This window comes from Rhipicephalus sanguineus, chromosome 3, assembly GCF_013339695.2.
Source record: "Rhipicephalus sanguineus isolate Rsan-2018 chromosome 3, BIME_Rsan_1.4, whole genome shotgun sequence".
Lineage (NCBI taxonomy): Eukaryota > Metazoa > Arthropoda > Arachnida > Ixodida > Ixodidae > Rhipicephalus > Rhipicephalus sanguineus.
In genome coordinates, this window is record NC_051178.1 from 213,662,781 (window position 1) to 213,687,247 (window position 24,467).

General features: G+C 48.8%; 1 protein-coding gene across 1 annotated transcript in view; it reads left to right on the forward strand.

The window, feature by feature from the left end:
* Nucleotides 1–7,854: 7,854 nt before the first annotated feature.
* LOC119388270 (band 4.1-like protein 4) overlaps nt 7,855–24,467 on the forward strand; it is a 166,064-nt gene continuing 149,451 nt past the window's right edge. Inside the window, exon 1 of the mRNA XM_037655949.2 lies at nt 7,855–8,058. Within this exon, the coding sequence (XP_037511877.1) occupies nt 7,972–8,058 (87 nt within the window). The 5' untranslated portion in view covers nt 7,855–7,971. The remainder of the gene's footprint in view (nt 8,059–24,467) is intronic.

A 24,467-nucleotide genomic window follows, 5' to 3' on the forward strand; every position in this document is an offset into this window, starting at 1 on the left:
CCGGAAGCGCACCATGACAGTGGCATGTAAATCATACCGTACATGACATGCATAACATGATTCGCATGTTAAGACCTCTCATTTATGTTCGTCATACAGTCACATCGCGCAATACCAATTTTGGTGTATATCAAAGGAGCGAAATGACCGCGAGTGCACCATGAGTAGAGCATGTAAATCATGCCATACATGACATGAATATTATGCTTTTTCATGTTACCACCTGTCACTAATGTTCATCATACAGTCTCATCGCGCAATACCAGTTTTGGTGTATATCAAGCTATCGAAACGGCCGCGAAGGCACCATGAGCGTGGCATGTAAGTCATGACATACATGGCATGCATGTCATAGTTTCATGTTAGTACACGACGTGGGGCGCCCAATGGGTCTGCATCCAGATCCCGTTCCGGCTCCCGTCCCGGGTCTCTCTCCGGTTCTCGTTCCGGATACTGCCCCGGCCGTGGCGGTGTCCATGGTCAACGATCGTCGAGCCCGTCGGCACCATCACCGGCAAGCAACGCCAACAATAAGCGAGGAGCTCTTACTTGGGCGGACACCGTCAGGAACAAAGGACAAGCTACGGCACAGGTAGGGTCGGGTTTACTCCCAGAGCACGACACACACACCACATCTGAAATATCATATCTAAAGCGCGAAAACGCGATGATGAAAGAAACAATACGCAAACTCACGGTCGCCATCGCCGAACTAAAAAATGACAGAAGCGCGTCCACCGCTACACCCACCACCGATCACGCCGCCAATGCAGTCGCTTCGTCACAGCTGCAGCCCGTAGGCGCCCATAATGATGACGGCGAGAGCGCACCTAAGAAACGCGCGATCGTCCGCGACCAGCCAGCTTTAAGGCCCGAGGAGTTGGACGATATTAAGAGCACGCTTTCAGCGATTAAGGAGAGCCTTCGGTTCCTTGGCGAGAGTATGGCCCTTGTACAGTCAACCCTTGCGGCCCACGGTAATCGGTTGGGCCAGGTGGAACACTACCTAGACCACATCGTCGCCCCTGCCGTCGCCGCGGGTCAGCCGGTCTCACAGCGCACAACCACACCAAGTTCACTCCCACACGCGGCCCTTTTGCACCCGTCGGGTGCTCAGGCCAACACCAGCATGCTTCAAGATGGCCACGCCAAATGACGAGTTGCGAATCTGGCAATGGAACTGCAGGAGCTTCGCCCATAAGAAAGCCTCCCTGCAGCAATACCTCCGTAGTCACGAAGCCAAACCCCACGTCATCCTGTTACAAGAAACTGCAGTACCAACCGACACGTTTTCCGGATACCAGTGGATACCCGGCCCCTCGGGAGGACGCGATACCGCCACGCTGGTTGCTAACAAGATTACCTGCGTAGCACACAGCCTCGATGAGCCCGAAATCGAGCATGTTATAGTAGAGATCATCCCTGGAAACACATCCCGACAAAGCGTGTACATCCTCAATGTGTACAGCAGCCCCAGCCACCACAGACAACGGTTCACACGCCTGTTCCAGAAAGCCATCCGTCTCGCAGAGTCCAATCCGCTAGTGATCGCGGGTGACTTTAACGCCGCACATCGTGCCTGGGGGTACGCGTACGACACCCCCAAGGGTAACGAGCTTTGGCAAAACGCTAACGACATGGACCTTGTTCTCATCACGGACAAGGCTTTCCCTACACGCACCGGCACATCAACACAAAGAGACACCACCCCGGATCTCTGCTTCGTCAAGAACATTGCCGACGCCCGTTGGTCCAACCTCGCGGTAGATCTTGGTAGCGATCATTTCTTACTGGCCGTACACCTCCCCACTGTCTGCAAGAAGACCAAGTTGTATACGTGGGTTGACTGGGACCTTTTCCGGAAGACCCGCGCAGAACGACATCCTCCAGACGCCGCCCCAAGCCTCGAGACGTGGACGGCCCAGCTCAAGGTCGACGTCGACAAGGCGACCAAAACCATCACTACGGACTTACCAACCGAGAAGATGGACAGTCGCCTCGCCCACCTGCTCGAGGCCAAACAGTCTCTACTGGCCCGCTGGAAAGGACAGCGCCTTAATCGGAGGTTGCGTAAACGCATATCTGAGCTGAACAAGAACATGGAGGATCATTGCCGCGCCCTTTCTAAGCAAAAGTGGGACGAGGTTTGTAACTCGATTGACGGTCAGGTCCGAAATGGCAAATCCTGGAACCTCCTCAAACACCTGCTCGACGACACCAACACCCGCACGAATCAGCGTCATTCGCTCGCGAAGATACTCCATCAGGCTAAACGGACCGCGCCACCGGAAGACGTCACCAAGACCCTCGTGCAGAAATATCTCCCGCTTCCCACGGGCCCTTCGACTCCTCACCCAGAATACCTTGGTACCGACAACACTCAGTTAGACGCCGACTTTTCCGTCGAAGAGGTGCGGCGAGCTCTCCACGAACTCAATGGCCGTTCCGCCCCTGGCCCCGACGGCATCACCAACAAGCTTCTACGCAACCTGGACGACCCCTCCGTCACTTATCTCACAGACACCATCAACGAAATATGGAAAAAGGGCGAGCTACCCGATGCCTGGAAACTCGCCCACACGATCCTCATTCCTAAACCGGGCAAGGCGCCGAGCCTAGATCACCTGCGTCCCATCTCGCTCACATCATGCGTGGCCAAGGTGGCTGAACACGTCGTCCTCAACAGGGTCGGTCGATACCTCGAAGATCACGATTGCCTCCCACACCACATGATTGGCTTCCGGTCAGGATTATCGACTCAAGACGCTATGCTACTTTTAAAGCATCAGATTCTCGACGGAGGTAACACTCAGGACACTCGTGCCATACTCGGCCTCGATTTAGAAAAGGCCTTCGATAACATCACACACTCGTCCATTTTGAAGGCGATCGCAAACCTCGGGCTGGGGCGTCGGTTTTACGACTTTGTCCGCTCCTTCCTCACTGGGCGCAGAGCCGTCCTCTGCGCAGGAGACCTGGTGTCGGAAGAAGTCGAGCTCGGACAGCGAGGCACTCCCCAGGGATCCGTCCTCTCACCGACGCTCTTCAACCTCGTGATGATCGGACTCTCCGAACAACTCTCAAAAATCGAGGGGTTGAACCACACAATCTACGCGGACGATGTAACCATATGGTGCTCCACAGGGTCGGATGGCTTCATCGAGTCCACCCTACAGGAGGCCATCGAAACCACCGAATCCTACCTCGAACACACCGGTCTCAAGTGTTCCCCCGCGAAGTCGGAGTTGCTGATATACCTGCCCAAACGCCGCGGCGCAAAGCCCAAAGGATGGCAACCCCCGGCCGAACGCAACATCATCCTCCACACCAGAGATGGTCGTGCAGTCCCCAGGGTAGACTCCATTCGGGTCCTGGGCATGATCATCGAGTGCCGCGGAACCAATACCCAAACGGTGCAGAAGCTCAAGACTAGGACTGATAACGCCATACGGCTAGTACGTAGAGTGGCCAACCGGCACCACGGCCTAAAAGAAGACAACTTGATGCGTCTCGTACACGCGTTTGTTCTGTGCCATTTCACGTACGTCGCTGCCATGCACAAATGGCTACGTACTGAGCGCGATAAACTGAACGCCCTTATTAGAAAGGTCGTTAAAAGAGCCCTCGGCCTCCCTATGAGCACTTCCACGGAGAAGCTCCTCGAGCTCGGCGTGCACAACACGCTTGAAGAGATCGCCGAGGCTCAGGAACGGGCGCAGTTGCTCCGACTCAGGACCACCAAGGCGGGCCGCCATATTCTGCACGAGCTTGGCTTCTCCTCGACGGCCGGGGACCCCCCAGAGTGGACGCCGGTTCCCCGTGAAATCCGAGATCTCATCACGATCAATCCCATTCCGCGAAATGTACACCCCGACTACAACAGAGGCAGGCGCCTTGCGCGGGCGACCGCCTTTCTCAAGCGCATAGACGTGAAAGCGGACGACGTCTCGTTCGTGGACGCCGCTGCCTATCGCAACAACCGAGCCTTCGCCGCGGTCGCGGTTTCATCCACGCAGCGGATCCTAAACTCCGCCACTATCCTCACCCGAGACCCCGAAGTAGCTGAGCAAGTAGCCATAGCCTTAAGTGTGCTCGACAGCAAACGAGAAGTCATCTACAGCGACTCTAGAGCGGCCATGAAAGCCTTCGAACGTGGCGTCGTCTCCGATCAGGCGTTACGCATCCTCCGCAGCGTGGATCCGAGTACTCTCAAGCATCACACCGTCATCTGGTTCCCTGCCCATCTCGGCCGGGTGCCGGGCGCCCCGTCCAACCTCAACGAGATCGCCCACGACGCAGCGCGCGCACTTACCGACCGCGCCGTCACAGGGAAACCTCATCTCGCCGAGTTAGAAGCCAACCGGGACGCACCCATTACGTATAACGACATCACAAAACACTTTTACCTTGGACGCCGCATTTTTCCGCCCCCGCATCCGAAACTTAACAGGCCGCAGGCGCTAACCCTACGCTTACTGCAAACGCACACATATCCAAACCTCGCCAAGCTTCATGTTTTCTATCCCGACGCGTACCCCAGCGACACGTGCCCCTCGTGCGGACACACGGCGACACTCACACACATGCTCTGGGAGTGTAGAAACGCTCATCCCGGCTCTACCTCACACAAGTGGGAGACGTCCCTCAGAAGCTCGCTTCTCGCCGACCAGCAATGGGCTGTCCAGCAGGCCCACGAGGCGGCCGCCAGGTATTCTCTGTCGGTCCCTACGTGGGAGACGCCCGCTACGCGCTGAGCGCGTTCTGCAGGACGTAAATAAAGTTTTTCCAATCCAATCCAATCACCTGTTATTCATGTTCTTCATACAGTCACATCGCGCAATACCAATTTTGCTGCATATCAATCTAGCGAAACGGCCACGAGTGCGCCATGAGCATGGCATGTAAATCATGTCGTACATTTCATGCATGTCATGATTATCATGTTACCACCTTTCATTTACGTTCGTCATACAGTGGCGTCGCGCAATACCAATTTTGGTGTATACCAAGCTACCGAAACGGCCGGGAATGCACAATGAGCGCGGCATGTAAATCATGACATACATAACCTGCATGTCATGATTTCCATGTTACCACCTCTCATTTACGTTCGTCATGCAGTCGCGTCGCGCAATACCAATTTTGGTGTGTCAAGCAAGCGAAACGGCACGAGTGCGTCATGAGCATGACATGTAAATCATGTCGTGCATGTCATGCATGGCATGATTTTCATGTTACCACGTCTCATTTACCTTCGTCATACAGTCGCTTCGCGCAATACCAATTTTGGTGTACATCGAGCTAGCGAAGCGGCCGCGAATGCATCATGAGCGTGGCAATTAAGTCATGACATACATGACATGCATGTCATGGTTTTCATCTTACCAACTGTCATTCATGTTCTTCATACACTCACATCGGGCAATACCCATTTTGGTGTATATCAATCTACTGAAACTGCCGCTAGCGTATCATGAGCGTGGCATGTAAATCATGTCGTACATGACTTGCACGTCATGATTTTCATGCTACCACGTCTCACTTACGTTCGTCATACTGTCGTGTCGCGTAACACCAATTTTGGTGTATATCACGCAAGCGAAACGGACGCGAATGCACCATGAGCGCGGCATGTAAATCATGACATATATGTCATGGATGTCATGGTTTTCATGCTACCACCTGTTATTCATGTTCTTCATAAAGTCACATCGCACAGTACCAATTTTGGTGTATATCAATCTAGCGAAACGGCCGCGAGTGCGCCATGAGCGTGGCATGTAAATCATGTCATACATGGCATGCATATCATGATTTTCATGTTACCACGTGTCAGTTATGTTCGTCATACAGAAATGTCTCGTCATACCAGTTTTCGTATGTATCCCTTCATTTAAAGGCCGCGAGTGCCCCGAGACCATGCCATGTAAATCATGCTGCACATGACATGCGCGTCATGATTTGCATGTTAGGACCTGTCATTATGTTCGTCATGAACTCTTGTCACGCCGTACCAATTTTGGTATATATGAAATTAACGGAACGGCCGCAAGAGCCCAAAAACCGTGGAATGTAAATCATGCTGTTCATGACATGCATGTCATGATTTTCATGATATGGCCTGTCATTTATGTTCGTGATAAGGCTATGTTATGACACACCAATTTTGGCACACATCCGATTAACGGAACGGCCAGGGAGCCCAAAGGCCATGGAATGTAAATCATGCTGTTCATGACAAGCGTGTCATGATTTTCATTATATGACCTGTCATTTATGTTCGTAATAAGGCCATGTGATGACACACCAATTTTGGTACACATCCGATTAACGGAACGGCCAGGGAGCCCAAAGGCCATGGAATGTAAATCATGCTGTTCATGACAAGCGTGTCATGATTTTCATGATATGACCTGTCATTTATGTTCGTAATAAGGCCATGTTATGACACACCAATTTTGGTATACATCGGATTAACGAAACGGCCAGGAGAGCACAAAGTCGTAGGCGGCTAGATAGATAGATAGATAGATAGATAGATAGATAGATAGATAGATAGATAGATAGATAGATAGATAGATAGATAGATAGATAGATAGATAGATAGATAGATAGATAGAGAGATAGATAGATAGATAGATACGCTCAAAGTCGCAGAAGTTCGCTAAGAAATACTTCGCATTTAAAAGTGTGTGTACTTGGCCAAAATAAAGCCGCTGAGCCATGCAGTGAGCAAGCTGGCTGTTTTATGTTTGCAAGAACCAGAAGGCAAACACACGCATGCTACAACTCTGAAGGGGCCCGCGACGGCCCGTCAACGCAGCCAAAGCTGCTAGGAAATGTAGCAGTGGCGCCATCTCGCAGCATCCGTGTAAAAAGAGGACGCGGGAGCCCGGCCGGTCGTGCCACTAGAGTAATTCTAGTTCACTATAGTTATTATATTCTAGGCACTATAATATAGTGTAGAACTAGGCGGCAGCCACTGCGGCGCTACTTGTCGCAGACAAGCGAAATACATCTTTGCATTTCATTAGAGTTTAACAAAGAAACGGATTTGGAGAGCTGGAGTTGCTGCGCACTAAGAAAATAACCTATTTCACCTCTTTAGCACATCGAACAAATGGTTGTTTGTCGAAAAAAAGATGTACGGAGTAAATTAGATCATGGAGACCCAACTCTGTGTATAGATCGAAATGCCAGCAAACATCATCATCAGCAGCAGCTGTGAGGAAGAATTTTTCAATCTACCTTCAATCATACCGCCGAAATCACTGGGGTCTGCTGATTGTCGCGTCATCTGCTGACCAAAAAATGAACTATTAAACGCTCGTGACGACGGCAGCGCTGCATGCGGGCTTGAGCAGCTTGCGAAAAACGCACGCAGGAGTGGCAATTTTGTGTTTTATATTGCTGCTCCCAGATGACGCGACAATCTGCAGGCCCCTTCCCGCAGAATTGGTCACGGGTATGTTCAGGTTTCGGAACTCAGTTTCACAACTGGAATGATTGGAGAACTCTGGGTGTGAGGATCTTTTATCATTTGTCTACGGTCAGCCACTACTTGCTTCACGGAGCAACGGTGGCTAATGGAGCGCAGACGTCTATACGTTTGCGTGTGCGCGGTGGTTCTGAAAACAGGTATGACAGCTTTCTGCATCCTTTGTACATAGCGCCGGTCGAAGAAGAACGGCAGCGGCCGAGAGGAGTGACCACTGCTCCGGGAAAGAGCGACCGCGTCGAGGACTGTTGTCCGCCGAAGAAGAGGCCACTTCAGCAAAGGTGTGTAACAGGTCGCTTTTATCTCCTTCCTGGAGCTTACGCCGCGGACTCGTGTCAGAAGAAGATGGCTGCGCGACTTCTGCTGCCACCGCCGCCTTGAATGTGGATTTTGACGCGCGTCCTTCTTCGGAAGAGGCTGCATTCTTCCGTGCCCGGGGTCACTCGACCGTCACGTCTCCGCCACCTTTCGCCATGAAGTGCTGCTTCGGCGAGAAACCGAAGACCTTTCACTGCAAGGTGGTGCTCCTGGACGAAACTGAACTCATACAAGAGATACAGGTGAGCGTGCCTCGACCCCTCCTTGTCACACAATGCGAGCATGATGGTAGGACGAAATAGTTGAAATCCTCCCCGGCTTTGGTTGGTTGTACGCCAGGGAGCTAGGAACGTTTCCCGACACCATCCGCAGCCTGCTGTAATTATATATTGCAAACATGTGTGGCATGTCTCGAACGTTATGCACGCTCGTACGTTCTTTCGCACAGATCACACCGACGCACGTGTTGAAAACGATATGTCCATGAATGAATATTTCTAACGTAAAGCGCGAACCTGGGCGACACAGAAAGGTGAAATAGTGTCGTGTCCCGCAGCCTGATTCAAAGTGACTTTACATTATGCGTCTCAGCTTGTGAAACGGATGCACAACACTAAAGGGAAGGACAAGCGCTGACTTTCAACTCAAGTTTTATTACACGCGGGAGGTGTACATGTGGCGGGAAAAATTACCGTAGGAAACATTAAAGTGTGACATAACTTCCTGGTAGGGCTGGACGAAGATACTTTGAATCTGTATCGCGATACGATACAAGATACTCAGGCAGGAAGTTTTTGAGATACAGAAACAAGATACTACCGCAGTTATTGTATCCGATACGATACGATTATATAGATCTGCATAATGTAGCAGCAAACGCCTATGCACTAAAATGTTTTCTTTAAAATTTCTTAATGGCGAGCAACTTAGTATCCCAAAAGTTCTGTCTTTCTTTCTCAAAGTATATTGGTTTCATTCCGAAACAACTTATTGGGATTGCTTTGGCTGCTTAATCAACATGACAGCACTTAACACGCTGCGCTGTCAGTAGTTCTTGCTTGTCACTTTTGTAATTGATCGGTGTCGTTACTGTACTTGCCGACCAGCTAGCGGGTTTTGGTCTACTTACAAGAGCGTCAATAAGAAGCCTCCGCTCGATGGCGCAAATACCAGTGTGCACTTTTACCTTGTCCGTAAACGTATTACCGTTTTCGCAATGCCAGACAGGTGTGCAGCAGCAAAAGCGCTGGTAGCGACATTTTGTGTAACGCGTCGTGTGTACACATAAAACTGCAATGACTACTTATCTGCTGGCGTACAGCGTTCGTTAGGAGCATGTTCATTTGCGTGCAATCTTCTCCGAGAGAACTTGTGCAACACGCATTGCAGTGGCACAGAGTGTCGCAAAATACCACTGCTATTCATATAGATGCTATTACCAGGTGGTGTGTAGCGGTGAAAAACTTGACCTAAGAGAAGCAAATGCATCTAAGTAAAAAAGAAAGGCGGTTCAAACAAACACAGCGAGTAAGATAAAGGCGATACATGCGGTAAAAGCCATGAGCATTATGTATGGTCAAACTTAGATGTGTGTGTGTGTGTGTGTGTGATTCTTATAATAAAGTAACAGGAAACTGTGAAGAGAAAAGTGAACCCCGCAACTGTCTCTAGCATAGTAGGACACCTCAGCAGTGGTTCACAAGGGGAGGGATAAGGAGGAATTAAAAGAGAACCGAGAGGAAAGACGGTTAGAGGGGATCGCGCACGGGGCCCCGATCGGCGAGCGGACATCGCGGACGAGATAACCGTCAAGCGTGAAATCCTCCGAGCGACGATCAAACTTAGACGTTAACGTCAGACAATAGAAAACTCGGTGCCTATGGAAAACAGCATCGAACGGCTCATGGGCACGCTCATGGGAAAAACTGAGTATTTAGTATTACTATGTCTCCTTCATAACATCCTTAAGAAGTTTGCTTGCAGTTTTCATTATAATAACGCAAACTCAATTTCGCGATTTCACAAAGCCGTAAGCAGAATTTTTGTCATTCTGTACTAGGCACGCGCAGATTATTTTACCTTTGTCCTCAACATCGCCTTGACACAGCGGTAAACTTAAATGGAATGTAGATATGTAAATAGTTGAAATGACGCAGAGAGTAAAAAAATAATAATAAAGCAGAGAAAGTATTTTGGCAGCACGTTGCAAAATACATATTACATTAACTTCCTCGGTCCTGGAGTACCCAAATGGGTACCGCTGTTATAAAGGCTACAAGGTCGGGACAATTCGGTATTTGCGAGTTCAAATTCGCCTTGCCATAATAGACCACGGCCGGTCTGGAGGTGCGCGCTCGCTCCTTGCGCGCGCCTCCAGACCGGCCGTGAATAGACGTATGTTGCTTTCCTAAGGCCCGAGAAGCGGCGCCGTGTGTTCAGTCATCTTCTAAAAACGAGTACACAAAGATGGCTGCGCGCTGCACGAGCGCTCGGCTGCGTCCTCGTGGTAACTAAAAGCGTTCTTCCTTGGTTGTAGCCTAAACGACACCATCTATAGTGCACTGCTTTAACTATAGAGGCCCGAGAGAACATATTGGAAGTCATTTCGGTCTTATGGTTTTGTTGCACGCAGTCATACAGACTTCAAAAGTTCAGGATACCCATTTGGGTACTGTGGGTCTCAGTTGTGTTTCTAACGCTTTTGAGCTAGGTACCTGACTAGCTGACTATTCACGCTAGCTAGTAGTATTTGACTACTAGTACCAGTCAGTGGCGTAGCCAGGGGGTGGCACACCGGGTCCGTGCCCCCCCCCCCCCGCCCCTTCGCCTAATTTTTTTTCTCGTGTGGGATACGGAGCACAAAATGACACTCGACCAAACTTACCTGCCCGGACTCCATGACGCATCAAGGGTGTGCCCCCCCCCAAAAAAAAAAAAAATTCTGCCTACGCCACTGGTACCGGTAGCTACCAGCACCTGACATCGCTAGCTGACTACTAGTAGTTACCAGTACGTGACATCACTGGCTGACTAGTACCTGACTAGTCACGCAGCCTCACGTGGTCAGCAAGTACAAATAAACATGAATGGAGTGGACCTAATTGATCGCTGTATCTCGTACTACAAGCTTTCCCTCCGGACGCGCAAATGGACACTACGAGTTTTTACACATATTTAACATCTTGCTTTCTGCAACAGCTGGATTGAATACCAGAGAGACTGCGAAAAGCCTCTGGCACCCAAGACCGACAGACAGACTAGATCATCTGGATTTCAAATCCAACATAGCGAATGTGCTCCTCCAAGTTGACACTGAACAGGGGGTAAGATCAACTTACAAGAACGGAAATCTGGGCGAGTTTGTAAGAATTCATCGTAGAGCATGTAGCGCGAAAATTACGGGGACACAAGGAAGCAACATAAACACGAGACGAGCGCTAACTTCAAACTGAAATGTATTCTCAGAATCCACGCCTATTTACAAACCAGCAGAGATCAAAACAGCACATCGTCACCCAAGAACGTACATCGTAATCCACAATGAATAGTATGACAACATCTTGATCTGCTCTTACACCAAAAATGATACAAGCAAAAAATATATAACGGAGCCAAGATAAGCTAAAAATTGAACGCGAGCGATTCAAGTACACGTGCTCAAACTAGAGACTTTTTATCGCGCGGAAAGCGTAGGTGCCAGGTTAGTTGTAAGGAACGCTAACTCACAAGGGTGTAGGCTCAAGGAAGGCTGGCTGACACAATCGAGATCGTTCTTTTGAATCAAAAACGCTTCCACGATCTCTCTGGACACCTTATTACGGTTTCGGTACACCACTGTTGTGTCAGTTAAAAGCGGCTGGCAGCCGCACTGCCGACAATGCATCGCGAGATGCGAGTATGGTGAACCTTTGAGAGAGCTGAAATGCTCTCTGAGCCTAATGTTCAAACACCTGCCCGTCTGGCCAATGTATTTACGTCCGCATGAAAAAGGAATGCAATAAACAACATTGCAGGTGCAAGAAACAAAACGCATACCGTGCTTAATGGTACAACTAGCCTTTTTGGGGTCCTCCTTACTGCACATGCGCCTCTGCAATCTTGGACAAATGGCACCCACCTTGTTTTTTGCGGTGAAAACAATGTCAACATCATGACGCGACGCCACCTTTTTCACGCGATGAGATAGCCCGTGGATGTATGGTATGACCGCGAAATGTTTTTTGCCTAACGTACGTGCCTTTGGTGCACGCACTGCTCCTGCTTTTACGACCTTTAAACATTTGAAGCTGACAGCAGTAATGACAGCTTCTGGGTACCCAGCTTTCCGAAGCTTGCTAACCTGCCCATTCACACTCTGTGCTATCATATGTTCACAGGATTTCTTCAATGCTGAGTGTATGCAGGAAAAAGCGACACCTTGCTTGATAAGCTTTGAATGGGAGGAATTAAAGCTGAGAAGGGCTTTCGCAGAACGAGGCATGTATTGCCAGCATACATGCGAGCCCCCCAACGTTATGCGCACGTCTAGGAACTGAATTACATTGTCTTTTTGGTGTCTCAACTGAGAAACACAAACCTTGGCCATGCTCGTTGAACACCTTAAGCACCTCAACTACCTTTAGGGCGAAATTTGGCGCATGAACGAAAATGAGGTAGTCATCCACGTACCTAATGATTTTATGGGTCACGCCACAAAGCTGGCTATTAATGGCTCTGTCCACCTTAGCCAAAAATATCTGACTCAGGACCGGCGCCACACGAGACCCTATACACACGCCGGACCGTTGTGCGTACACACCGCCTTCCCAGGAAATCATCGTGGAACGGAGATAAAATGTTAACAACTCTAAGAAACCCTCAGCCGAGACACCACATCTGGTCATAAAGGCGACCTCGTCATTTTCTGCACAAATACAATCTCTTACGCTCTGCATGAGGGCGTCCTGGGGCATTGAATAATACATGTTCTCGACATCGACGCTAAAGGCACCGCATCCGACCGGATTGTCTTTGCACAAGAAATCTACAACAGAAGCGGAACACGGAACGAAAAACGGATCATTCACATGCAACGAATCTAAATGTGTCTGAAGATACCCCGACACCATGAACAACCAAGTGTTCCTCTCTGAGACTATTGATCGGAACGGAACCTCCGGCTTGTGCGATTTGGCTGTAAAAAACACCTCCATCAACAGGCCTTTGCTTTGTTTAACACCATTCGCTAATTTGTCGAGTGAAAGTTTTTTGAGCAGTTCCACAGCACGAGCTCTCACCTTGGTTGGCTCGTCACGCACCTTGTGGAAGTTTTTGTCCACGGCCGCAGCTCCTTTTTCGAAGAAGGTACCCTTTTCCATGACGACGAAGAAACCCTCTTTGTCTGAAACGACGGCAGTGAGGCCAGAAGAATCCAGGAAATCCACTAAGGCACCAGTGTTCCCAGTGCGCGATGACTGAAGACCGAACCTTGAAATCACACTCACGCATTCACCAACACATGCTCCCTTGGATTCCTCAGGCACATGAGCCGCGACCTTCCGTGACAAAGACAACAGGTCCACTGGAGGCAGGCGCGATGGCAAGCAGAACTTCGGGCCGGAACGCAGCAACTTTTCCTTATCCGATGGAAGAGGTTGGTCACTCAGGTTCAGATAAGAACCCAATGACCCACCAGGCTTCTTCTTCGGAGGCAGACCACGCCGCACATGGCACCACAACCACTCCGCAGTTTGATGAGCCGCCTTGAGCCAACTTTCATAATTCTTCTGCGAGCTCCTATCCCGTAATAAGGTGCCCAGAGAGATCGTGGAAGCGTTTTTGATTCAAAAGAACGATCTCGATTGTGTCAGCCAGCCTTCCTTGAGCCTACACCCTTGTGAGTTAGCGTTCCTTACAACTAACCTGGCACCTACGCTTTCCGCGCGATAAAAAGTCTCTAGTTTGAGCACGTGTACTTGAATCGCTCGCGTTCAATTTTTAGCTTATCTTGGCTCCGTTATATATTTTTTGCTTGTATCATTTTTGGTGTAAGAGCAGATCAAGATGTTGTCATACTATTCATTGTGGATTACGATGTACGTTCTTGGGTGACGATGTGCTGTTTTGATCTCTGCTGGTTTGTAAATAGGCGTGGATTCTGAGAATACATTTCAGTTTGAAGTTAGCGCTCGTCTCGTGTTTATGTTGCTTCCTTGTGTCCCCGTAATTTTCGCGCTACATGCTCTACGATGGGTAAGATCAAGCCTCAGTTCAAAGACCGATGAGCAGCCATCACCGAGCGCTGTGAAGCGGAGCAAAATAATCCCACTTCCACCTGATGAGGTGCGGTATACGACCAAGTTGGACACTTCCCGCAGCACGAAAAGCTCACATCTGAAAAGAAGTGCTGCTACCCAGGATGCGGTAGCAAATCAACAGTGACATACTTGAAGTACGATGCTTTTCTAAGTTCGTAGAACGCCACTGTTTCCTCACGTTTCACACTCGTTCAGACCCAGAGTACCCAAATGGGTACCATCAAATTTTGATATAACAGCTTAATTTTAAGGGTTCGCAATTTTTCTGCGTTTGTTTCCATGGGCAGGAAGCCAAATAAAACAGTTTCACGAAAGTTTTTTTTTTCTTTATTGCATTCTTTGGACTGAGGAGGTTAAACAGACGGGCGAAAACTAGGCCTAGCTAGGTAATGTATGAGATGTAAGCGGAAGGCAGCTAAGAAAGTACTTGTGCTGACAATCAAATTATGATTAAAAGAACTAGCTCCTTGAATAATTTAGCAGGAAGAAGAAAGTTACAGTACGCTAATATATCTTCAGTTACGTATATGCTTGTTCTGTTGCATCCATCATTGGTGATGGTGCAAGTTGTTAGAGTCCCATTTGCATCAGGCTTCTCCCAACGGTGGCGTGGGTGCAAATCACTGACGCCTTCGAAATGCGCGCCACCAAGATATACTGTGCGCCCGGTTATGCAAAACGGAGTCTGAACAGGTGGCCTTATTGTGGTTTCACAGATAGCCAACTCCAAGAGCTCTTGCTTCCGTTTTCTATTTGTGTCATATATGCGCGACCAGCAATGAAATGTCTTGAAGACGGGAAATTTGACAAACGTCCAAGTTATAAACTTCCGTCCCATCCGCTCTCAATATCTTTACCCCTAAAAATTTTCTGGAGAGAATCCTGACTTGAATATAAATCAATCTCATCGTATGTAAGCCAAACTTACATTAATGAGATCTTTCAAATCGCTGATGTGCGAAAGCCGCAATACGCAAAGCGTTGTCGCATTTTCAGACTTGTATAACGAAGCACCACGCAAGAGAAACTTGGATAACGACACAAATGGCACCAGAATTTGAGCGAAGGACGCGACAAACTTTGGAGCGTGCTGCAGTGGCTACGAGCAAGTGTCCCGGCACCGACACAACAAAAGGCAAAGAAAATATCAAGCAAACAAACGGTCGGCTGTGCGTCGGCGTTCGCGCTCTTGCTTGGTCGTGATGGCGCGAGCGCCGTGACTCTGCTCCGCCAATAGGGACGCGCAGACCTCATCGCCTGCCCTGGCTTGATGACTCTGGCGGGAAGATAATCTCCGCGAAAGCCTTGAACTTATCTCCGACAACATATTTCTCATATGGGAGCACTAAACACATTCATTGACCACTTTAATAAGTTTCACCTTAGTATTAAATTTGCCATGCACCATTGTTCCAGTGAAATTAACTTCCTAGACAGGACAGTATCTATTGAAAGACGAAAATTAAAGCCGACGCTCTACAGAAAGCCGACACATAGGCAACAATTCCTAGATTGCACTAGTTATCACCCGCGACACAGCAGGCGAGGCGTAAGGATCTGTCGCGACGACGGTGACTACGTTCACCACTTGAGCAACCGAAAGGAAACGTTAGTTGAAAGAAATTGCCCACAAGACGCTCTAAACAAGGTCTACAATGAAGTATGTAATTTAGATAGAAAATCAGCAGAAGAGGGAGCACAGCCAGCTCTTAGCACAGCCAGCCAGCCGCTAGCATTTATAACCAAATACTCAAATGTGTTTCCAAACATTATCCTCCGCAAGTATTACCCAATATTAGCAAGCAACGAGCGCCTTAGAAAAGCGGTTTCCGAACTACCAATGGTCGTGTATTTAAGGCAGGCACGTAGCTGGGAATTTTTTCGTGGGTGGACGGGGTGAGCCCACTTGCTGAGGACCTTTACTATTCGAGAAAAACAGCGATTTTCATCAGTTCCGGTAACCCCCTCCCACATCAAAATTTCGGGGATGGAGGGGGGGGGGGGGGGGAGACAGGCTTCTAGGCTCCACAAAAAAGCACGAAAAAGTAAACCCTCACTCCACTGTCCAAATAATACCTTGTTCTCGTCCAATATGCAAAACTTGGAAACACCTTCAAAGTGACGTCATAGTTAAAAACACCGGAAGCGATTACGTTCATCAGATAAAATCCAGTTTTACCTGCAATATTGCAAACGTTATCTACATACTGGAATGTTCACATTGTCACAAACAGTGCATTGGCGAAACAGGACAACCTGTGAATATTAAACTGGCATCGCGCGGACACGGCGAAGAAATTACCGAAATCATTGGCACGGCATTTTAATGAAGCAGGACACAGCTTCGATGATCTTGAACTTTAGATAATAATAAATGTTGGGGTTTTACGTCCCAAATCCGCGACATGATTATGGGGGACGCCGTAGTGGAGGACTCCGGAAGTTTTGACCATCTGGTGTTCTTTAACGTGCACCCAAACCTAAGTACACGGGCCTCAAGCATTTCGCCTTTATCGAAATGCGGCCGCCGCGCCCGAATTCGATCCAGTGACCTTCGGTTCAGCTGTCAAGCACTATAACCACTAGACTACCGTTACAGTGCTCTAGAAAATTCACATTCTAGTTCACTGTACTACTCAATGTTACTTTTTATAGACTACTACTGTGGCGGGTCCGAACTTTAGGTACTTCTGTAAAACTTCTGGTCCCCGAGAGACAGAAAATACGAAGAGTCATACGCAAGTTTAATGCACCCTAGCTGAATCCATTCGATATGTTAGATACCCCGGTATTCTTACACTATACACTAACGAAAAGCGATGAGAACTAAGCCTTTCTTCTATAGGAATTTCTAAGCGTGAAATTGTCATTGCCAGATGGTACTCACTTTTGACAACTACAGAGTTGAGCGAAAAACCTACCTCCCCTTCTGCGCTTTCCCCCCTCTTTCTTTTTAATGCCCCTCCTGTTTTGTTTGGGTTGGAGACGAAGCTCAATGTGGTTTGCTTAAGTATTAATTGACTGAACTTGAGTTTCTCCTTTAGCAAGACTTTATATTAGAGGGCTCTAACAGTAAAGAAATTGGCACTCGGCCTATCCTGAAGACTTTTGCGAAGTACCTTGCTTTGTCAGCCACATGTTTTGTTTAATAAGTGAGAATTTAAGGTACTAGACTCATAGCAGGTTCTTCATACTCATCGTATTTACAACGCCAGACTGAGACCGTGAAGTTTGCAGGTGTAATGCTCAGATGAAGAACGCGTTAAATGTAGCTGCAGTTCTTAAACTTCACGGTAATATTTCCAAAACGTTCTTGAACACTACTGTGTTGTCGCGGTATAGGGCGGCCCAGCCTGCACAATCTGTCTGTGCAGATTCTGCCTTGAATTAAAGCAAACAGTCATATATATATATATATATATATATATATATATATATATATATATATATATATATATATATATATATATATATATATATATGGCGGGCAGAGTGAGCGCACTCGCGAACGAGTTGGTACGCCACTGGGCGTGGAGCGGGCGCGTCCTCGAATGACGGGAACGTCGCTCGCACGATTCATAACAGCGCTTTCCTGACAAAGGATAGAGTCCTTATTTTAATGTATCGCCAACTTGAGACTCATCGCGAGCCCGTGCGACCTCCCGCGTACAATGAGTGAGAACTACCGCCCCGGACCGCAGTGCAAAAGCCACGCGAGGTGAGATGAGCATTTATCGTTCCCTCGACGTGTGCTTGCTATTTGTTCACGGTTGTTTTCCCCACTAGTGCGCAACACTCCGCCGTTGAGGTGTTCTGTTAACTTTATGTGCTAGTTTTATGATTTTTCGTTTTCCTTCTTTCTTTCTTCTGTTGTCTGTTCTTGATTTCTTTGACGTTGCCTGATACGTGGATATGTATTTATTTACGTTGTTCGCCGCAATAAACTTCAGTTGCCAGTCAGCGCTACGTGTGGTTGTGTGTGTGCCTTTTTTTTTTGTCCTGGTCCTCGCGCTCTTTCCCCCTACGATTTATGTGCTACTCTATTCGTTGCAATTGGCATATATGCATCTGAGGTGAATAAACACCCTCAGTTGAAAGGCTTGTCTCGGTCCCCACTGGCCTGAAACCCGCCGCGGTCACGACTCAATGCGAACCGCGGGATAGGGGGTCACAGCTCTGTTAAAGCTGCTGCGTAGATACTATAGTGAGAGTGACCGACACTCCGATAGCGCGCGGAGCGATCCAAACGAGGGACAGGTTCGCACGCGCCGCTTGTTGTGTTCATGTTTCAGATAAGAACCCCTATAGTATGTATGTATGTATGTATGTATGTATGTATGTATGTATGTATGTATGTATGTATGTATGTATGCATGCATGCATGCATGCATGCGTATGTATGTATGTATGTATATATGTATGTATGTATGTATGTATGTATGTATGTATGTATGTATGTATGTATGCATGCATGCATGCGTGCATGCATGCATGCGTATGTATGTATGTATGTATGTATGTATGCATGTATGCATGCATGCATGCGTATGTATGTATGTATGTATGTATGTATGTATGTATGTATGTATGTATGTATGTATGTATGTATGCATGCATGCATGCGTGCATGCATGCATGCGTATGTATGTATGTATGTATGTATGTATGTATGCATGTATGCATGCGTATGTATGTATGTATGTATGTATGTAGTATGTATGTATGTATGTATGTATGTATGTATGTATGCATGCATGCATGCGTGCATGCATGCATGCGTATGTATGTATGTATGTATGTATGTATGTATGCATGTATGCATGCATGCATGCGTATGTATGTATGTATGTATGTATGTATGTATGTATGTATGTATGTATGTATGTATGTATGTATGTATGTATGTATGTATGTATGCATGTATGCATGCATGCATGCGTATGTATGTATGTATGTATGTATGTATGTATGTATGTATGTATGTATGTATGCATGCATGCATGCGTATGTATGTATGTATGTATGTATGTATGTATGTATGTATGTATGTATGCATGCATGCATGCATGCATGCGTATGTATGTATGTATGTATCAGGGGCGTAGGCAGGGGGTGGACAGGAAATCTGTTCCAGCGTCACAAGTCCCGAGGCGACTGTGTGCGACAACAGTTGTCCTTTGTCAAACGCTCTCTCCATTCGACTTGCTTCAAAGTTGCGTGCCATGCTGTATTATGCGTGTGGCATTCAGAACTGCGGGTGCGTGTTGTTGTATTTCTCGCCCACTTCGCGCCGTTTGCGAGCCGAGTGTCCCCGGTGGTCGTCACTTCCCGCGGTGCGTTTCCCGAAGTTGTCCGTGCTTCGTGAGAGCTGGCGTGCATGCACACTTGTCGCATGTACAGACAGGCTTAATCGGCGCATATGCTTCAAACCGAGGGCGATGTGCCCTGGCTGGCTGCAGCAAAGTTTACGTGTTTCCTTCGTCTCTCCTTGATTTGCAGGAATTAAGCTATAGATGAGGCCAACGAAGACTCCGTAGTCGGATAATTGTGCATTGGAAGCACCGCGTTATAAGTCCACCAACAGAAGACCGATGCTGCAAGTCGCCGGCACGACATCGAAGGGTACGTGCTTTACTGCTTGGCGCGCGACCACTTGTGCAGCGATCGAGGACAACGCTGCGGCCGGAACATTGCGCCCCCTTGGGAACCGGCAGTTTGCAGACGCCTCCACTTGCTGAAATGGGTCTTCACGGCAAGCTTTTTCGCTGCTCCATCCTGGCGGCCCGAAAGAAGTCGGGACACGCAATTTACCGCAGAGGTCTGGTCACAGCAGGGTAAACGGATGCTCGTCGTGGCCGTGTGGACCTAATCAAACCACTTCCATTCCGACGCACAAGTTTGAGGTTACCGTTCTCTGGTGGTTCGAAAATTGTTTTCCAGAAGTGTAACCTTGATATCCTCAAATCTTCAATGTAATACTTTTAGAAAGCGGAAGGCCGGGCACATGTGACTGATGATTCGTGAGGCTCATTGTAAAAGTCGTGTCTTTCAGGCCTACATGCCGGGTATTGCATACCCCACATTCCAAACGGCCTATCCCATTCCCCGAGTCACAATAGGGTGCACTTTTTGTCCTGTGCTTGAGACTTGCGTGTGCTTTCTGCCACTGCTGTTGAGTGCATGTGCTTGCATACTTCGCATAGCGACACTCTATGCGAGGCGCTGTTCCTATTTTTAAATTTTGTTGGATATCCGTCGCCAAAGCCGTTGCGTGAAAGTGGCTTGGTTGCGCAAGTTTAGCGGCGTCACGTCGCGTGGACATTCGCGCATATGGCCGGCTTGAGAAGTGGCCAATGGTCAATGTGAGCCGTGACGAGCGCCGCGACGAATCGCGTGCTCACATTGACTAGTCACGTGCGACTCAAACGGACGGAACGCCTCCGTCCGTTTTAGGAATGCTTACAAAATACCGCCACAGTTCGCAGGAATCCACAGAACAGTTTCTCGAGATCCACCAGCTTCTTTTAGTCCCCACTCCCGATTGTGCGGTGCAGGGTAGCGGATTGGGCTCAACCGCGCTGCAGCAAGGATCTTTGATATCGCGATTTAATATACCTAAGGGCATATTAACCCATATATGCCCAGTGTCCTACATATAGGACACTTCTTTGATGCGCTCTAACATCGCTTTTTCTTTAGCTGATCACTAGCGCCACCTACAGCACATCAAGCAGGCCTCATTCTCAACGTGTGCAAGCCTAGACATTGCTTGCTTTTCATGCTGCCACGTGCCGAGCGCTTTCTACGAGCAAACGCGTGCTTTGTGTGAAAGACGTCATGGAGAGGAAGAAGTGCACGTGAAATGCCGACCGCTTTCTCCGGGCAAGCGCGTGCTTTGTATGAAATGCGTCATGGAAAGGAGGAAGCGCAATGTCACTGTGCACGTGAAATGTTTCCAAGCTTACCACACCCGCACATATATAGCACCCCTACTGCCCAGTGTCCTGTATGTATAGGACGGCTTGAAAAACAGTGTTGTGTTTACCTGGCAGTAAATAAAAAGCTTGTGCTTTCCTTTGAAGGTAGAAGTACACTTTTTGTGAAAAAAATATTTGTTTTGTCATTTTTTCTGAGTTTGGGCCTATATGGGTTAAATCATTCATTGCTCTCAGTAAAGTGCACACCCTGATGTACACATTCGTTGCGTACAGTAATTTGTATGCCTCGTTAGCACTCACTTATATACATAGGCGTGCGCATGGGGAGGGGGGGGCGCCACCCTTAAGAGGGGGGCGGCCCCCCTCATAACTACTTTTACTAAGTATATGTATGGGGCAGTAGGGAGGGGGGGGGCGCTGCGATGAATCTTCGTCGTCCCCCCCCCCCCCTGATGCACGCGCCTGATGTACGCGCCCTGCACGCGCCTATATACACAGAGCCGTATCTTCGCACTTCCTGTCCAAATTCTCAAAAGAATAGAAGTATGGCCGAGTTTGCGAACTTAGCCCATAATGACACAGCGGGAGTTGACGAATAACCCATTTCCTTCTTTCTTATTCGTTTATGCAAATTCTGCAACTCATTCAGATTGCGTTATGAAAACTATATAGACCTCGCCGATCGGCGGCCTGATGCGTTCATTGAATGTCTGGAGATACGTAGGGCGTTTCCGGAGCGTGGTCGGTCACGAAGGACGCGCAGTCGCATTGACGCCAGCCACACTTTCCAACGTGCGGCGAATCCGCCTCTGGCTTGTCGAGGTCGACAATTATGACGCTGCTCGGATGGCCAAGTCGGCAGAACACGCCCACTGAATCGGCCACTGTTTTTCTGTGCGATGCCTTTCAAACGCATATGTCTTCGCTGAAGTTGTTCTGCGCGCGGATGATTTCTTCCGCACAGATGGCAGGACGCAGAAAAGTGAGCGAACAATTTGGAACACTCTCGGAACGGCCGTGCAGTCAACGACCACCGCTGAATATCCTCCAGGGCTTCTTCGCCCGACAAGTCGTGCACCGGGATATCTCGCACAAGCTACGAGATAACGAAGGGGGGCTGCGTTGTTTCGCTTAATACATTGTTACAAGACTGATCGCCATTGCGTGCTTCGGGCTCGTCCTGCCTCCCAGAACGTTTTCGGCTCCGGTAAGCGTGCGCCGTCGTGCGTGACCTCCCGGCGGGACCTCACCGTCGCCGGGGTCACCGCCCCACCCTTCAAGGTCGCCCTGCAGTAATTTTGGGGCGCCTGACTGCGCAGTATACTACCACACCTCGGTGCCGTTCGCGGCGTTCCATTCAGCACTCGAACCGAGAAAGTGGACGTCTCCGTCACTGCGCTTCACCTTTAGCTGAGTGAGGGGCAAAACGTCGTGCGTATGTAGCCAGCAAAAGAAAGCCTTTCAGAGGCTTCAAAGCGGTGCGTGTATATTAAGGCCTTACATACCTCATCGAACGGGAAAAGTCACCGTCGTCGGTGTCAACACGAACGGTACCAAAAATTGGATGACGTCATACGAGATGAGTCATACAAGTTGTGACGTCAGCACGACATATGATGACGCAATCACATATGACACCATCGCTTAATCAAATGGAGAGAGCGCACACAAGAAGCATGGCTGTCAAAGCAAACTCGTGACGTTGGCGATTGTTGGTTGTTTACATTCAAACCACGTTGATGTCGATGTCGCGAGGTGCCCTGTTTCGCGTGCAGTTGAGCGGCATACCTTGGAATTGATTTTAGATATGTGCTAAGCTATTATATAGCCGGTGATATTTTCCAGGTGATGTGTGTGTGTCCATACAAATCTGTCTCTCAAGTTATCTTGCCCTCAAAATTTTGTACTCCTTTAAGGGGCCAATAACAAGCTCCGACTTTTCCTTCTTGTTTTTTCTTTACGCCTTCAAAATAAGCTCGCTCGTTCGTACAGGCGGCCGCGGCAATCTCATTTTGCGAATACCACAGCACTGCGTGCCCCTCTCTCGCGCTTGTTCTGTCCTCTTCGCCCGCGAAGTGACGTAATCTTTCCCATGGGCAACTTTACCTAGCACTGACCTCGTGGATTGGCCCTCTGCACTACGAGACAGCGCCTTGACCTTGCGGTGATGCGGTTTTGGCCGCGCAGTGCCGCTGGCGTGTAACTTACATGAGCGAGACGTGCAAGAAGCCTTTCTCTGCCGTTGGCTGCGCGCCGATGAGGTAATTGTTGACGCCGTGTTACGTTGTTGCATGACGAGTCACAGCGAAGGGGTACGCCTACCCTTCTGAGCGGCGGAGAAGGGGTCAGCGACAAACCAGCAGAAATGGTTGTCTCCTGTAACTATTTCTACTATTATAATGTAATCATTATTGCACGACATATTCGCAAAATTCTCGCGGCAGCATTTTCATGTCGTACAAGTGCGCAGTTATCTCTTCATCGCAAGCTCTGGACTGTGAGACTGGCCCTTTAGCGTGTCTATCTTTCCTCTTCTTTGAAAATCACACGTGTTCCTAAAAGCACGCAAGCGGTTACAGTCATCGTAGAGCCCAGCAGGACTGCAATGGCTCTGATAACAGAAAGAGAGCAACAGCAAAATATTTGCATGTAGCCACTCTGTGCTGCCATCCGCCGTTTTGAGGCGGAGCTTCGCGGTGTGATCCGCGGGTCAAGCGGGCTCGCCGGAAAAAAAGCCTTCGAGAACGGAAGGCGCGCGGACACCATGACGCACCCGCCAGGGTAACGGCGTGGCATTGTAACGTGGCATTGTGAGAGAGGCAGATTCACATGCTGCCAAGGAACCGGGCCTAGTTCCAAGGCTTTCGACAAGTCCACATGCCGGCACGTTGGCTCGGGAAGTGTACATGCATTTTAGTAAGCGGAGGTCTCGTTTGTCATTTGTCGTCTGTTGTCAGCATGGTTCTTCCAGGGATATGATTTATGGACCTCCTAATGGCTTTTATTATGAATGTTTCACCAGGTGCTGTTCCTGTGGTGGATTTATTTAAATGTCACGTTTCTTCAGTGAAACTTAGAAATAGGCGACCGTTTCCTTTATTTTAACGGCTTTGTTTTGTCGCCATATTTGTAGTCCGACTGCTGTTGATCACTTCAGTCTTCATATTCCTTCCAGCCATTGTGTCTAAGAACGAAGTGCTTATCGAAGCCGGGAGAGTTCGGAGGGTCAGGTGTGTAGCGCTGCTTGAGGACGCATGTTCGATACCCCGCCACGCCGGCCGCGTTTCGATGGAGACGAAATGCAAGAACGCCTGTTGTGTGCTTACATTTAGGTGCGCGTCAAAGAACCCCGGGAAGTCAAAACTAAACCCCCTCTGCGATGTGCCTTTATAATTACAGCGGAGCCTCGGTGATACG